Source organism: Sipha flava, unplaced genomic scaffold (assembly GCF_003268045.1).
Source record: "Sipha flava isolate LNK unplaced genomic scaffold, YSA_version1 220_pilon_pilon, whole genome shotgun sequence".
Lineage (NCBI taxonomy): Eukaryota > Metazoa > Arthropoda > Insecta > Hemiptera > Aphididae > Sipha > Sipha flava.
Genome location: NW_020272849.1, coordinates 1,420,265 through 1,437,027, shown reverse-complemented (window position 1 = coordinate 1,437,027; position 16,763 = coordinate 1,420,265). Strand labels below are relative to the sequence as shown.

General features: G+C 26.3%; 4 protein-coding genes across 6 annotated transcripts; 2 read left to right on the top strand and 2 right to left on the bottom strand.

Annotated features, from left to right (window-relative positions):
- The first annotated feature begins 255 nt into the window (after positions 1–255).
- Positions 256–4,033, top strand: LOC112683123 (merlin). Of its 2 annotated transcripts, XM_025554016.1 has the most exons (13): positions 259–352; positions 507–609; positions 680–809; positions 867–1,072; positions 1,332–1,559; positions 1,642–1,851; positions 1,937–2,043; positions 2,142–2,271; positions 2,371–2,502; positions 2,558–2,755; positions 2,827–3,032; positions 3,292–3,451; positions 3,972–4,033. In XM_025554016.1, exons 1-13 carry the CDS (start codon positions 309–311, stop codon positions 4,020–4,022), a joined length of 1,905 nt encoding a protein of 634 aa, XP_025409801.1. In that variant the 5' UTR covers positions 259–308; the 3' UTR covers positions 4,023–4,033. The 2 variants fall into 2 exon arrangements, with proteins under 2 accessions (XP_025409800.1, XP_025409801.1); XM_025554015.1 differs by having other exon boundaries at positions 256–352; positions 680–1,072.
- LOC112683124 (probable tRNA(His) guanylyltransferase) lies at positions 3,985–9,211 on the top strand. 2 transcript variants are annotated; one of them, XM_025554018.1, is made up of 4 exons: positions 3,985–4,073; positions 7,028–7,180; positions 8,425–8,842; positions 8,915–9,211. In XM_025554018.1, coding segments are annotated over exons 1-4 (870 nt in total). In that variant the 5' UTR covers positions 3,985–4,071. The 2 variants fall into 2 exon arrangements, with proteins under 2 accessions (XP_025409803.1, XP_025409802.1); XM_025554017.1 differs by lacking the exon at positions 3,985–4,073 and adding an exon at positions 5,661–5,789.
- Positions 9,212–9,221: 10 nt separating this feature from the next.
- LOC112683125 (thioredoxin-like protein 1) lies at positions 9,222–11,539 on the bottom strand. The gene is made up of 2 exons (XM_025554019.1): positions 10,799–11,539; positions 9,222–9,689 (listed from the first exon to the last, which is right to left on the bottom strand). The coding sequence occupies exons 1-2, from the start codon at positions 11,333–11,335 to the stop codon at positions 9,369–9,371; spliced, it is 858 nt and encodes a 285-aa protein (XP_025409804.1). The 5' UTR covers positions 11,336–11,539; the 3' UTR covers positions 9,222–9,368.
- Positions 11,540–12,947: 1,408 nt separating this feature from the next.
- LOC112683116 (histone deacetylase 3) lies at positions 12,948–16,729 on the bottom strand. The gene is made up of 4 exons (XM_025554001.1): positions 15,723–16,729; positions 14,915–15,102; positions 14,284–14,693; positions 12,948–13,081 (listed from the first exon to the last, which is right to left on the bottom strand). The coding sequence occupies exons 1-3, from the start codon at positions 16,425–16,427 to the stop codon at positions 14,285–14,287; spliced, it is 1,302 nt and encodes a 433-aa protein (XP_025409786.1). The 5' UTR covers positions 16,428–16,729; the 3' UTR covers positions 12,948–13,081; position 14,284.
- Positions 16,730–16,763: the final 34 nt, after the last annotated feature.

Sequence of the window (16,763 nt, the reverse complement as noted above, 5' to 3'; positions counted from 1 at the left end):
ATTTAAGTAAATATTCAATGTATACATAATTATCATTTGATATGAATTTATTTATAAATATATTATAAATTTTACGTTGGTTACGTCGGCTAGAAAAAAAAAACTTTAATTATTATTATAATACGGGAAATTTATTTTTCTAAGGCTGGCCCAACCGATCTCCCGAAATTCGATTTTGGTGATAACTCGTTGTTATCAAAATCGGGAGAACTATACCTACTGTCTTAAAAGATATATATCGTCTAAGACCGTGACTGTACCAGTTCCGTTCACAAGTTGCTATCGTTATCAATTATCAATCTGATAATATGTTAAAAATGATAACTCAAACAAAACACCATTCTTTTCCGAAGTAATAGTATTAGTGTGTTTATATTTTATTATGTTTTCGAAAAATTTTTAAGTTGTATTTGTTGTTTTTTTATTAATTTTTTTATATTGTTTTGCTATTATTTAGTGATGTTTATCTAACACTTGGCTTGTGTGTCTGGTTAATGTTTGTTTAGGATGAAAGAAAAAATGCCTCCATTCAAACGTAAGAAATCGACGGTAAAAAATTTTCCTGTCAAAGCGTGCACATTAGATGCCGAATTAGAATTTAACCTAGAGGTATAATACAAACTTACATTTTTATAATGTTTAATAAAATTCAATTTTTTATGTGAATAAATATGTTTAGTTGAAGGCAACGGGCCGAGATCTTTATGACTTGGTTTGTCGTACTATTGGGTTACGTGAAACGTGGTATTTTGGTTTGCAATATGAAGATTCTAAAGGGCACATTGCATGGCTGAAATTGGATAAAAAGGGTATGCTCTCAGGGTTTGGTTTTATTAAATTAAAATATAATTCTATTTGGCATTTAGTTCACGATCAAGGAATTCCTCAACAAACAACTATGCCATTTATGTTTCTTGCTAAATTTTATCCTGAAGAAGTAGCTGAAGAACTTGTACAAGAAGTTACTCAACATTTATTTTTTTTACAAGTTAATCGTGCCATTTTAGCTATGGATATTTACTGTCCTCCCGAAGCATCAGTGTTGTTAGCATCTTATGCAGTTCAAGCAAAAGTAAGGCAAATATAATTTACTTAAATTACAGTCATGTAATTTAATTGTTTTATTAATATTTTAATTTTAAACTTTGAGACAAACAGAAAAAGTTGGTCTAACATAATATCATAATGTATTCTCATTTATTCTGTTATAAAATCTTCCAAAACTAGGAGCAGTTGCTTCTGGAAGTTTATACCAAATTGTCCTTGGGTGTAATTTAAGTAACTCCTGTTTTTGCCTACAATCTAAGTACAACTAAGTTGCATTTTTATAGTTTGGAGATTATGATGAAGGAACCTATAAACCAGGAATGCTTGCCAGTGAAGAATTATTACCTCAAAGAGTAATTGATCAATATCAAATGACAGCAGAAATGTGGGAAGAACGGATTAAAGTCTGGTATGCTGACCATCGAGGAATGTCTAGAGATGAGGCTGAAATTGAATACTTGAAAATTGCTCAAGATTTAGACATGTATGGTGTTAATTATTTTCCCATTAGTGTAAGTTGAAATCATTCATATAACTTTAATTGTAACTATATCTTTTTTTAATTACAATCAAGTGATTTTATATATATTATAGAACAAAAAAGATACAGACTTATGGTTAGGAGTTACATCTTTGGGATTAAATATTTATGAAAAAGAGAACAAATTAACTCCAAAAACAACATTCCAATGGTCTGAAATCAGACATGTTAGTTTTGATGATAAAAAATTTACCATTAAACCTGTTGATAAGACATCACCAAATTTTGTGTTTTATTCACACAAAGTTCGAATGAATAAATTGGTAAACATTAAGTTTAATTTTTACAATATATAATCCTCTATTATAAAACATAAATAATACTTAATGTCATTTAAATTTTTTTTAGATTTTAGATCTATGTATAGGAAATCATGATCTCTTTATGAGAAGACGTAAACCAGATTCGATGGAAGTTCAACAAATGAAAACGCAAGCAAAAGAAGAAAAATCTAGGTATTTACAAACATGCTATTATTATTTTATAATAATTATTAATCAGTATACATTATGTCTATATTTAAATTACTTATTAATTATTATTATGTTATTAGACGACAAATTGAACGTAATAAATTAGCACGAGAAAAACAACTTAGAGAAATTGCTGAAAAAGAAAAGGCAATTATGGAACAACGGTTAATGCAATATCAAGAAGAAATCCGTTTAGCAAATGAAGCATTAGTTAGTACAATAGTTATTAATAAGTTTGATCTTAAATTATGATTTTAATTTTGTATAGAATTAAGTAAAAATATACTAATGTTATTACATATTTTTCAGAGGAGATCTGAAGAGACTGCTGATCTTTTAGCTGAAAAGTCTCGTGTAGCAGAAGAAGAAGCTATGTTATTGGGCCAAAAAGCTTCTGAAGCTGAACATAAAATTACACAATTCCGTTTAACTGCACTTAAAGTAATATTATTTATTTTATTTTTATTTTAATATATTTTAATCAATTTATTAATAGACTGAAGAAGAAAAAGTTAGTCTTGAACGAAAAACACGAGAAGCTGAACAATTAACTGCACGACTTGTAGATGAATCAGAAAGGCGAGCAGCTGAAGCAAATAAACTTAAAGAAGAATTGCTTAGAGCACGTGTAGCTGAAAAACAAGCGAAAGAAAAATTACTAGAGTTCCTTTCTAGAAATGCTTATATTAATACTGTAGGTACAATTTTTACTATTATTGTAGCACATAAAGTATTAATTTTTGTTTCTTTCTATTTTTAATTTAGAGTGTTTCAAGTTTGTATTCAGTGTCTAGTAATTCAGTACTAGACGTTCCTGCTGATCTGCATGCATTAAGATTAAATGCTAATTCACCAACATTGTCACTTACCCATTCTCCTCCACCTGTCCTTGCAGATCATCATTTACCATCTTATGATTTTATCGCTGATAATGATATGGAACAATTATCATTAGAAATAGAAAAAGAAAGGTAATATGTATTAATAGTTCAGGAACATCTTCAGAGAAGGGGAGGAAATGGTATTGTTGTAACCTTTTTTTTGTTACTTATTTTTATCGCTCTAGGAAAATATATAATAGTACACTGTACAATTATATATGAAGTTTTTCCCCCACCTTCCCTCAAAAAAAAAAAAAAAACTAGGGATGCTACTGTACTAGTTAGTAGAATTTCTTTTAAAAAATTATATGCGTTTAAGTATAACTAATAAGCATTTTAATGTTTACAGAGTTCAGTATTTAGAGAAAAGCAAACATCTTCAGGATCAATTAAGAGACTTAAAAACTGAAATAGAAGTACTTAAAGTTGATGAAAAACAGTGCGAGTTAGATATGTTACACGATGAACAAGTACGACTCGGAGAGAACAAATATTCTACACTAAAAAAAATAAATATATTTTTTATTAAATTGTATATATTTTAATTTGTAATTTAATTTAAACAAAATTATTTTTTAACATCTGCAAATTAAAATTAATAGATTACTGAAGAGAAATATTGCTCTAAATTCCATAGATGATATGCTTTTTATTTAATATTTAATTGATAAATGATTTTAGTCTTTATAATAATAAGTATGAAAAATAATATAATTTATATTATATATTATAATTCTCTACACAATTTCAACACTTGTGTTCATATTTATATTAATAAATTCATGCTTCAAAATCTTACAATTTAAATCTATAATTGATCTTTTAATGTTCCTTCATTATTGATAAAAATATAATACTAATTATACTAATCCTAAAAGCAACAGTTATAATTAGAATTGGCTTATTTATAATAATAATGTTAATGTCTTGCATTAGTTTATTAAAAAGTAAAGAAAAAAGTATTAGAACTTTTTTCAATTATACCTCCTAGTATAATTATAGTATATTAACATTTTAAATATTAATTAGGTGAAATGTGGATCAACAAAAGCCCGTGTTGCATATTTTGAGGAGTTATGACAAATTGTAATCAAAATTGTAGAATCTCCATCGCAATCAAGAATTAATTATGTATGTACAAATACGCATGACTATTGTGTATATGCTGTTTATATTTATAAATGATCAAAATCAATCTTATATAATAGTTAAAACTAAGTTAAATTAGTTAAAACTAATAATTTATATTTTTAAAATAATATTTTGTTCATCACTTAACGAACAACATTAATCAAATAAAATACCTTAGTTTATTTTACTTATTTCCTTGCCTTTTTAATTCATTTTAGAAATTATTTAGTACATATCTAAAATAACATATTAAATGACAAAGTGTTTTCTTTACAAGTACTATGAGAAGTCAAATTTTCATAAATTATGAATTTGAGAACAATTATAAATATAATCTCTCATTAACAATACTGTTAAAAATTTAATAAATTATAAAAGTATTAAGAAATATTTTTATGTACTCATTTGTATTACTACTAGAGTAGTTATAGTTTGAATAGTTGTACAAAATGTTTTTTTTTTTTTTTTGTATTACAAATTAGAATAGTACTGCATAAACATATATTGTGATTGTAAATGTAGAATGAGAATGCATGTTTTGTATTCATATCATACTTATATTTTTCAAGTATTAAGTTATCTGTCTAGATAGTGTCGTTAATATATGTATATATATATTTTTATATTTGGTTATGTCTCGACGATTGAGTGCCCAATTACTTTTAATATTATATTTTATGTAGTACAATAGCAATTTTTCAGTAGCTAGATATTTACAATAAATTAATTTTCTTAAGTAGGTTGAAAAAAATAATAAATATCCTGTTTTTTCCTCCCATGTGTTAGGAATTTTGTTAAGATATATTTAACTGTAAGAAGTACGCTATAACTAGCACAAATTAAGGATTCCTTATTTGGTGCTAGTTGGTGAGTATTGTGTGTTCTATTTGATTGTTCTTTCAGTTTGTATGGTGATATCCAAATAATATCTTATAACTTAAAATATAATACAATTATTTGAGATATCAATATCAAATATAGTATACATATCTTGAATTGAGAATTATGGTAGAAAATCAAGTGGTTCTGTACTTTAAATTAAGAATGTGAACATGCAAATTAAAAATATCTCATTTTTAATTATCAATAAATATATCTAATATGTATTCATAATTATAAATGGGTATTTTAAATTTTCATCAAAAAATTAATTTCCCTACATTTAAACTTGTACATACAATTATTGAAGACTGAAGTTTATCAGAATATGAAATTAATTATCATTTATAAATTTCTAATTAGTTTTTTTCAAATACAATTTTATTCTCAAACTAATTACATATTGTTAATTTTTATCTGTACCACACCTATTTAGGTAAGTAAAACAAAATATTTGTTAGGATCAGATCTTATTTAAAATGAGGTTTTTGGTTGCAAACATTTTTATTAAAACCAATTATTTATTATTGATAATAGAATGCAAAACATGAACAGTTAACGTCAAATTATTAAAATTTATCTTAATTTTCAATTTATAAATCATTTCTAAATTAAAAAATAATAAAAGCCTTAAATATTTTACTGGGCTTTTTGTTATAGTGATGTTAAATGATAACCCTATTATCTCACTTGAATTCTTATCACATTTACACATTTAGTTACAAGTATTTTTCCAATATTATATTATACTCTAAATTTTTAAGTTCTTATATTTCACAGAATTGAATAGATTTGTATGACGTTTTTTACAAAAAATCGTAAAAAGCTATGCTACTGGTAAGTTCATTATTGTATTGTTTTTACTTAACTATAAGGCATTTTAGTATGTAGTTATGTATATCAGTGGTGCAACTATGGGGTTAGCACCTAGGAATACCTAAACAACCCCATGTTTTTATTACTCAAAACTATCTATAATTCATAACATTGTTCCAGATTAAATAAAAAAATACATTTGTTAATATCAATAGGAAATTATGTTTGATACTTAAAATTTTAATTTATCAAAATACTAATACAAAAATATAAAATGTGTTACATTTTTTTGCCTATAATGGTATTGTGAATATAATAATGGTGTATTATAAATATTGGTTGTATGAATGTTTGGGGATATGGGATTCAAAATGTAGTATCCTCTAGATTTTAATTCTAGTTGCGCCACAGATACATATATTAATATAGTGTTGTTATGTTATTGATGATTTTTTAAATAATTAATATAACTCAATTAATCCTTACTTTTTTTTATATAAGAATAACAATTTTTTACTTGTTAAATGTTGCATGTATATTTTGGTGTAATTTTTCGATTATTTTGTTGGTATTAATCATATTATTTACTTTATTAGATAGTTTAAAAAACTCAAAGTATACATATAAGTTTATATTTTAGAATACTACCTAGTTACAATAGCTGAAAAAAATTATATATTAATATATTTTAATAGTTAGCTTAGATTAAACTATGTTAATATGTCAAATACAATTTTAGGTTTCATTGACTAGATTATTTATTTCATGTAGTAGTTTTAACATGAAATATATATATATATATATATATATTATGTTAATTATATTATTTCAACACAAGATATTTAAATAGTTAATTTTATTTTGGAGACCAAAATATTGCAATTATTTAAAATAGTTGCTCTTTGAAGTTTAACATGTTAAAAAAATTATACTTTTAATACTTTGATATCTTACTATAGAGTATTATTTATTTTTATTAGGATTTACACTACTTATATTAATATATACTATAAATAAATTATTTATAATTAAATGAGTATTATCATTGATGATATACACTATTATCACCATATTTAAATGCAATAAAACATAAAATTTAAGTAACTAAAGGGTTTTTTCAGCTATTATAAACAGGATTCTTCACATGCACAAATGAAAAATAAACATTGCAAGTTAGGTTACTTACCTTACCAAAATAATTTTTTAATTTGCTAAAATATAGACTATCATATAACATAATACAACACAATTATTTATAGGGGCAAAATTTTGTGCAACAACATAAAAGAATTCAATTCCTCTAAAGTAATGGCTAAAAGTAAATATGAATATGTACGAACATTTGAAATGGAAGACAAATGTTTACAGAACTGTTGGATTGTTGTGCGGTTGGATGGCCGCTCATTCCATAGGTTAGTTTTTAATGTTTCTCTAATGAAAAAAGCTAGAAATATATCAAATAAAGTATATTTTATTTGTGGTAAATAATATTGAAAAAATTATGTATTCGTAATAATTAAAAAATAGTTTTACAGATTTATAAATTAACTCTTTGTTTATATAATCATTAGTAAAAAAAAAAAAAAATTGTTTTATTAATAAAGGATTTACTTGTGGTTTTATCCCCAGAGTAATAATCACATTAAAATTGTCAACATTTTTTTTTTTTTTTAATGAATTTGTTAATAAGATCATTATCAAAAACAAAACAAAGGTTATTTTAAATACAAATATTTTTCAATCTATTAAATATAATATCAAAAAATTATAAAATGTATGAAACTATCAGTTGAAACGTTAATATTTACAGAAAAATGGTAAAATAAAATTGTTTTTCTTTAATTATATTTATTTGACATAATTTGACACGGGCTTAACCATTAGTAAATTTTTGTGAAACATCTTGTATAAATTATTTTTTTATTATTAGGGACCGGATTTAAATGCACAAAAAATCTTACAAATATGCTCTAAGAATTAACCAAAAATATCTTTAAAAAATGCATTTTACCACAAAAATGACCTTTAAAATGAAAAAATGACACAATCTTTTTTATTTCGGGTATAATTTAACACACTAATACATTAAAATTACAAACACATGTAATACGATCAACATGTGCGAGGTATTACGAACTAGCTGATTATTTCTTATTTAACCGAATACTGGTGACGTTCTAAAGTCAATAATAAATTAAGATATGATAAAAATTGACTCGAAAAATAAAGATTGACAATGTGTATGGAAAAACCCGATAAATCTACTTAAATATCAAGAAAATAATTTATCTTTTGAATAGGCTAAATTTGTTTAGTATATCGAACAAATATGTATTAAAAACCAACAAAATGACCCAATAATACTAAAAATGAAAAAACATCGAAATATGCAAAAAAAAAATGCAAAATTAAATTTGTAATTTTTAAATCCTCGTTACATGAAACAAATTATGTTCTTAGAAAGCATTGTGTATGATTAACCAAAAAAATATGCACTTTGCATTGAAATCCGGGCCCTATTTATTACACTAAAATTTGTTTTTAAATTAATAGTAAATATTTAATTTTTTCTTGAATTCAATTATTATTTAATTATATGTTTTAACTTTAATACTTTGAAAATAAATAGATGAGCATTTTTTACTTATGTTAATAGGTTTACATCTTCACACAAATTTGAAAAACCAAATGATAAAAGAGCACTAGAATTAATGAATAGATCTGCTGTAGCTGTGATGGAAGAACTGCAAGATGTGTCATTAGCTTATGGGCAGAGCGATGAATATAGTTTTGTACTGCGAAAGGATACCAATATGTATAATAGACGGCAGTCAAAAATTATGTCAGCAATTAACAGTATATTTTCTGCTTCATATGTACACTATTGGAGTTCATATTTTAAAAATATTAAACTTTTGTACCCTCCTTCATTTGATGCACGAACTGTGCTATATCCAAGTGATCAAAATTTACGAGATTACTTAAGTTGGCGCCAAGCAGATACTCATATTAATAACTTGTATAACACTGCCTTTTGGGGTCTTGTCTTAATGAAAGGGCTATCTAATAATGAGGTACTATTATTAACATATATTAGAAACACTTTTTTTTTTTTATAAAAGACTAATAAAAGATATTTGTCTTAGGCTGAAAAAATATTATGTGGGACAGTATCATCAGAAAAAAATGAAATATTGTTTAAAGAATGTGGAACTAATTACAATAACGAGTTACCAATATACAGAAAAGGTACAGTGTTAGTAAGAAAACTTATTCGCATACCTTCATCTAAATCCAAGAAACATGTAGTATGTCCTTTACATGTAGATATTATTGGTGATGATTTTTGGAAAGAACATGATGAAATATTAAATTTAGAGAAAATAAAATTTAATAAAGACTTTAATCCAGAAGATAATTTTTACATTGTAAGAAACTCTTGAATAAAAATCATTTTAATATGTATGCGTTTTATTTATAACATCAAAATGTATATTATTTGAGACATTTTTTTGCGAGTAAATGAAAGTGATCATTTATATATTACGATTAAATTAGTAAAAACAATATATAAATTTTGTTTACACATCATTATTAATGTTAATGAGCTTCTCCCACTTTACCAGCAACACGTTTAAAATCACCCATATTCGTTGTAGATATAGGCATTCCAATAATACCCAAACTATCTATTCTTGTAACTTCTTCATCTGTTTGATTGTTTATGACGAATATCTGTAGATTATGAACATTCTGGAATTTCACATACTTCAAATTGACAATTTTACCATCCAATTCTTCAGGTTTCAATTCAAGTTCTTGGGTAGCTACATTACTAGTAGCAGTATCAAAGTCTAAGGTGTTTGGTTGGTTAATAAACAATTTCAACATTTTTGGACCACTATCTTTTGGAGCTTTAACCTAAAAAATATTTAAGAAATTTGGTATGTATTACAATAGATGATAAAATAAATCATGGGAAAAAGTTAAATACAAAAGATATACTATAAACATCAACCAATAATTGGATGTTACTTTATAATTCTCTGTATATTAATTTCAATGACATAGTTTATTAATATTTTATTATTCAGTGATTCAATAAAATTAAAAATATTTATATTTAATTAGATGTAACATTAGGCTTACAATATCACAAGTTTAATAAGATTTAGTGAATTATAATAGTAGTATTACGCATAAGTATTTATTTAAATTAAATTATTTTGAGAAACCCTAACACATAAATAAATATTTATAAATAATTTAACAAAAATCTTACTTATGAAAGAAATTTGTTTCCTTAGTTTAAAAATAATTTAAGCGTTTGAATCCTTAAGACCCCTTATTTTAAATTAGAATATAAATATACAATTTACTGATGAAAGATATAGATTTATGGTTTTCTCCATTGATCTATTATTAATTTCTATTACATACTTATCATTAGGCTTAGGGACTTAGAGCTCTAAGAAATACACAAATATGCTTCTAAAATCCTTAAAATATATATAATAATATGCATTTATATGAAAAAATGACCACATAATACACAAAATAAAACGTGTCCATCAGATGTAAATGTATCTTTAAACTCCGAAACAAAACTTTGTAGTCAACTACTCGTAGACTGTTGTACTTTTGGCATTACACAATACTACAAAATATTACAAAATATACGCGTACGACGTTTTACATATGATTCGACATTGTGTGGTTACAAGATGCAAAAACAACAACGGATAATAATCGACTAAACTGAACACTAAACAAATTTATTATTCTATATTGACTATTATCTATATCAACATCTGGTCGATATCCAGCAAGTTATACAGTCAATACGAGTTTATAGTATTATTTATACTTACACAAAAATTATAACGAGACATGGGAGGTAGATTGAAGATATATATTATATATATGATATATATATATATCTGTATTTAACAATAATTAAAAAAAGTTTATAAATGCTAGAAGTCCCTAAGCCTACTTAATACAAATCTTTAATATTATGTTTAACTTACTTTAATAGAATGAACTTTGACAGATTGTGTGAAAGTTAATGATAAGATAAGTTGTTGATCGCAATCTGATTCTATATAGCCACGACTCTCAATAAGTGCAGACAATGGATGGTCATCCGAATCATTGAGGGCTTCACATTGATTTTTCATAATCATTGAGTTCAGGTCCATCTGACCTGGTACTCCACAATCATCACCAGTAGCTGCACATGCTGCTTCATATAGTTGTTTAATTTTTGTTTCAACTGCTCCGATGTCAGCACCCTGAATCTTTGCCACTTTAGCTTTATTACGGTAGAATATGAAAGTTGGCATAGCTGACACACCTTGGCTGGCAGCAGTCTCTTGGCACTTGTCAACATCCACTTTGAGGAATACTGCACGATCGTACTTGTTAGATAGTTCGTCGTATAACGGCGCGATGCGTCTACACGGACCGCACCAGGTGGCTGAGAAGTCTACAACCAACAATTTCATGCAGTTCGCGTTCAACTCTTCTTGGAACTGGGGATCGTGCATTATTTCCTTGACGACCATTTTTACAGATAATCGTTCACACTTACAAATTACGATACACAATCAAGTAGCAACGAAATCTGAGGAAATTTAACTTGAACGTTGTAGGCAATGAGTTGGTAATTTATTCTTTATCTGTAGAAGACCAGTGAACATTGTACAACAGGATAATATAATTGTACGACGAGTATTAATTATATTTTGCAAGTCAACAAATGTTATCATAAATACAGGGTGATCGTACAGCAGATAATAAAATATGTTGTATAAAGTTACTGAACAAAAGTGCCACATGGCAGTTTTTACAAAAAATGATAAAGATTAATGTAAGAGCCGTACACAGATATAGATAAGATAACGTTATCTATATCTGAGGGGCCATACCATAGAGTAATACTCTATGGGCCGTACGAATGGATCTTCGCAGGAAAAAAAATTTTGTGTCCGTATATAATATTGCCTATATTTAGCCTCTTTTTTTGCAGCTATCAATATGTGATAACGTTGATAAAACGATAACATCATTTTCATTATAATTGCCGATTACAGATAAAATAAAATTATAAAATAATCAAGATTAATTGTTAGACACTGGATATACTATCCATAGGACTATCTGTTGGGTTTATACAGAATATTAAAAAAGTATAAAGCCAAAAGTAATTAAAAAAAGATAACATTTTTATTACTCTTATATTTCTCCATACCTCTAAGTTCAAAGTACCATATTTTAATCTTTTTTGAACGTGAAAGACAATGAATTAATTGTAAGATACAGCAATACTTAAATATGGCACCAAAATTAAATTAGTAAATTAAGGTTTACTATAGCTGATAGAGCAAAATTGGCAGATAGTTTATTTTATTTTATATAATAATATACTACTATCTATACTGGTTCCTATTCAAAGGGTATTAAATGATGTCCAAGATTATGTGGAAGGAACAACATTGAAATATTTATAGTATGAGTTTTATGGGCCAAATAGTTAAAATGTATTAATAATCCAATTTTGTATTTTAAATACTATGCAATATGATTTTGCAACAAATTTAGGAAAATATGATATTTTTATTTGTAAATGACTAAATCTGTGTTGATGGGAACCATGGTTTAAACATTAAACAGCTAGATACGCTTTTATAACAAAAATACAAAATATTAAACCTATATAATATTATTTGTATTATATTTTCGCTTGAAATATTCGCAATGAATTATGTATTTTTAAATTTATATTACGATATTGTGTTTTTTTCGAATTGTGTATTATTAAATTTATTTAACTATTAATGTAGTTAGCTATTTTAATTTAAATTTAACAATGTATAAAACCATTATAATGAAAATTATTTTATCATTTTATCAATGTTATCACATTTTGATAAGTGTATAAAAGGGGCTTAATGTTGGCAATATATATTATATACGGACACAAAAAAATGTTTCCTGCAATGATCCATTCGTGGCGCCGTTCGTAGAAAAATGCTGACGCGGCTTCAGAGACTTACCAAGGGGGGCATTTTTAAGTATTAATTAATATTAGTTGTTTCCCAAATTAGTTCTGAGACACAGAGTTTATGATAAACACCTCATATTAATGTCTTAATATGGTTTTTTAGACAAAATAAAATTATTAGGTAGGTATCTAATTAAATAATCGGAATTTTACAGTTCACAAGGACAAAAATGTAATAACAATTTTTAATTCTTGAAAAGCCTGGAGAGGGCCTTCGTCCCAATGTCCTCTCCCCATGGATCCGCTCCTGGAACAACAATGATAACCTAAGTATCTTATGGACCAATCTGTATATTAAAAACAATTTACTTTATAGTACATACAATGTAAAAGATCTCTTGTAATATAACGTAAATGTAGATTAGGACATCTTGAGACAACTAAATTTCCTGAGTTTTAACTAAGTTATGTAACACAATGTTAATTATGAAATGTTTAAATGATTTCCAAAAACATTAAAGAATTGAACATAAATTGTAAATTGTAATGATATGTAAATTTAATATTTCAGAAATTTTACAAATGTTTGAAAACAATAAGTTATAAATAAAAAATATTGATTAGTTATATTAAACAAAACTTTATTAATTTTTATGTAAACTTTTAAGTACACACAGATTGAAATAATTTTATATTCACACAGAATGTATTATAATTTATTAATTTTTATTACTGAATTGTAAATATAAATATTTATATTACTGATTCTTAAGAAGGGTAAGTGATTTAATAAATATTTAACACTTAATCACTAGCCAATTTGATTTTTATTTCAATTTTTATATTAGAACAATAGTTTATATATAAAAAATATATTTAATTATTTTACAGTATTTATATACAAAATAATAATTACAACAAAATAAACAAGTTCTATTGAAAAATACATTTTTTTTAAAAATTTTATAATATATAATATGTTGGTTTTTCTATATTCAAAAACTTTTGTTTTACTGAATATAATACTTAAATTTTTAGAACTCACTAAAAAAATTTTTACGTCGAAAGATGATGAAAAATTAAATTATGAAAATCATATGTAATGTAAAAATCTTTACAAAGATCAGTAATTTATATTGCCTAACCATTATTACGAAGTTCAGACTTCTTGAATGGTTCCATTTACAAAAGTAATTTCACTAAATGAGGCAATATGATTTTATAATAGATCTCGTAGTTTAATGTTTTTCAGTTAAATATCTAAATTATTATACATTAATTGTTTATTAATTGCATGTTACCTATAGATGGTTAAATTTGTAACATAAATTAACTTATTAAAAATATATGAATAAATAGAAAAATATATTAAATAAATATAAATTGATATACTAACATTGAAAGTTATTGAATATATAAAATATAAAATGCCTTTTAGCACTATCCATTACAAATTTTTAAAAAATATTTTATTACACAATAAAAAATGATTTATGCAATGTAACCTACTCTATCTGGCCTCATCAAAATCTTGATCTTTGTCATCTTGGTAAAATTCATTTGGTGCATCAACTCTTCGATCAAGTTCAATTTGTGATTGCCGTACATCTGGATCAATTTCGTCTAAAGCAATTGCATTAACTTCCTCAGTAGGAAGAGCATCGCCAGGGACATTTTGAATCTGTACACTAGGAGAGTGCTGTACCATTTTTAGATTATCATAAGTATGCTTAACAATAAGTTCCAAGTATTGTTTACTATTGGCATTTTCCTGGCGAGTTACAACTTCAGGGTGTAATAAAAAGTCAGGAGCAAAATAATCACGATATTCATGTTCAGGAATTGTGTTGCTAATGTCTTCATTGATCAAAAGAGATGTTTCATAAGTCCAACAACGAGCAACATTTCTTAAAGTATAACTAAATAAAATAATTAAATTAAACATCAAATAATATAAATATACAAATAATATTATATTTTAATATTTCATTTCAATAATTTTAACACAACAATTACATGTTTACATTTATTATAAATAATTTATCAGAAAAATTTAAAAAAAAGTTAAACTAGAATAAAAAAATATAGGAAAATAAGTTTAATATATTTTATTAACCTTAATACATCAAAAATTACTTACCCTCCACCACCAACTGTCAGAAGAGGTACATTGAGATCTTTTATGAATTTAACACATTCACCATGGCCTTTCGTACTGAGATTAAAACAACCCAAACGATCACCATTTAAAGAATCAGCACCACATTGAAGAACTATTGCTGTGGGTTGATAAAGATCCATTACATGTTGAATCACAGGTTTAAACACCTAAAAAAATGTATTTATACAGACATATTATAAATTTAAACCCTAAAACCATATAATTTACATTATCAAAATAGAAGTATCCATATTCTGGGAATAAATACGGTTTTGAATAAATAATTTAAAACCATTCGTAATCACTGATCAAGATTAACTGGAATAAATATTTTTAAGTATGTACTTTATTAAAAAAGAAAAAAAAACCAGAAACTGAACTTGATATTTGAAAAAAGGTAAATTGATACAATAAAATAGTAAACTACTTTTCAATAAGATAGCTGATTATTTTAAATAAGATTATCAATATTTGTACACAACAAATTGCTTAACATTATTTAACAAATTATAAAAATTCAACAGAAATCACCGATAATTATCTAATTTATTGTAAATTTTTATATTCTAAAATCTCATGAGTTTAAATATATTTAGTACCAAAATAAAGCGATAAAAAAAATTGCAATATCCTTTATTGAATCTCATTTGTTATCAATTCTAATGTTCATAAATATTAAAAATAAAAGAATAATTGTTTCAAAATGTTTTTTTTTTTTTTTTTGATACTAATTATTAAAAATTGAATATTTTTCAAGTTTCTGGTACATTATTATAGTTGTACATACCTGTGAATAACTTAAATCATCAATGCCTTCTTTTAATGGCACATTTACAGAATAATATCGCCCAACATCCGCTCCGATTTCATACATGTCACCAGTGCCAGGGAAAAACCAATTACCATATTTATGAAAAGATACAGTCATAACTCTATCTGTTAGGTAAAAAGCTTCTTGGACACCATCACCGTGATGTACGTCAATGTCAATGTACAAGACTCGAGGATGATACTTCAACAGTTCTAAAATGGCTATCACAATATCATTCACATAACAGAAACCGGAAGCTTCAAACTTCTTGGCATGATGGAGCCCCCCAGACCAATTGATGGCAATGTCGCAACAGTTCTTGTTAAGCTTCATCGCACCATCCAACGATGCACCCGTGTACATGGAACAGAAATCATATAGGCCCTCAAACACGGGACAGTCCTCGCCTACGTTGAAGTGGTTCAAATACTTGCTGTATGTAGTGAGATTTTGAGGCGTCACACGCTGCAGGAACTCGATATACTCGTCGTGGTGAAACCTACACATGTCGTGCGCGCTGGCTCTGTAAGGACGGTAGATTTTCATTTTGTTGTAAAGCCCGTAGTTCAGCACCAAGCTGTGTATGACCGACAGACGGTGTGGCTTCATCGGATGCGCGGGTCCGTAGTGGAAGTTACCCACGTCTGGGTTGTAGAAGTAAAACACTCGCTTGTTGGACATTGCTACTGTTGCTTGTTGTGGCCGTAGTCACCACTGAGTTTAGAACTTTCGGGACGCGTTTGTCACGTTCTGATGTAAGCGGACTGGATCAATTTTGAGCACATTGCGCTCGAATGGGAAAACAGCAAAACATTACCCCGACCCTAATATTCAATACCCATCACCCACAACAGATCCGTGATATACGGTAAACAACAACAAAAATAAAAATAACAGACGATATTGTATTTCACAACGGGATCGCGTCGACGGAATAATAAATCCTGAACGTAGTAACGATCGTTATACCGATACGCATGTACAAAAATCGTTTGAATACGGCATTAGGTATAGCAA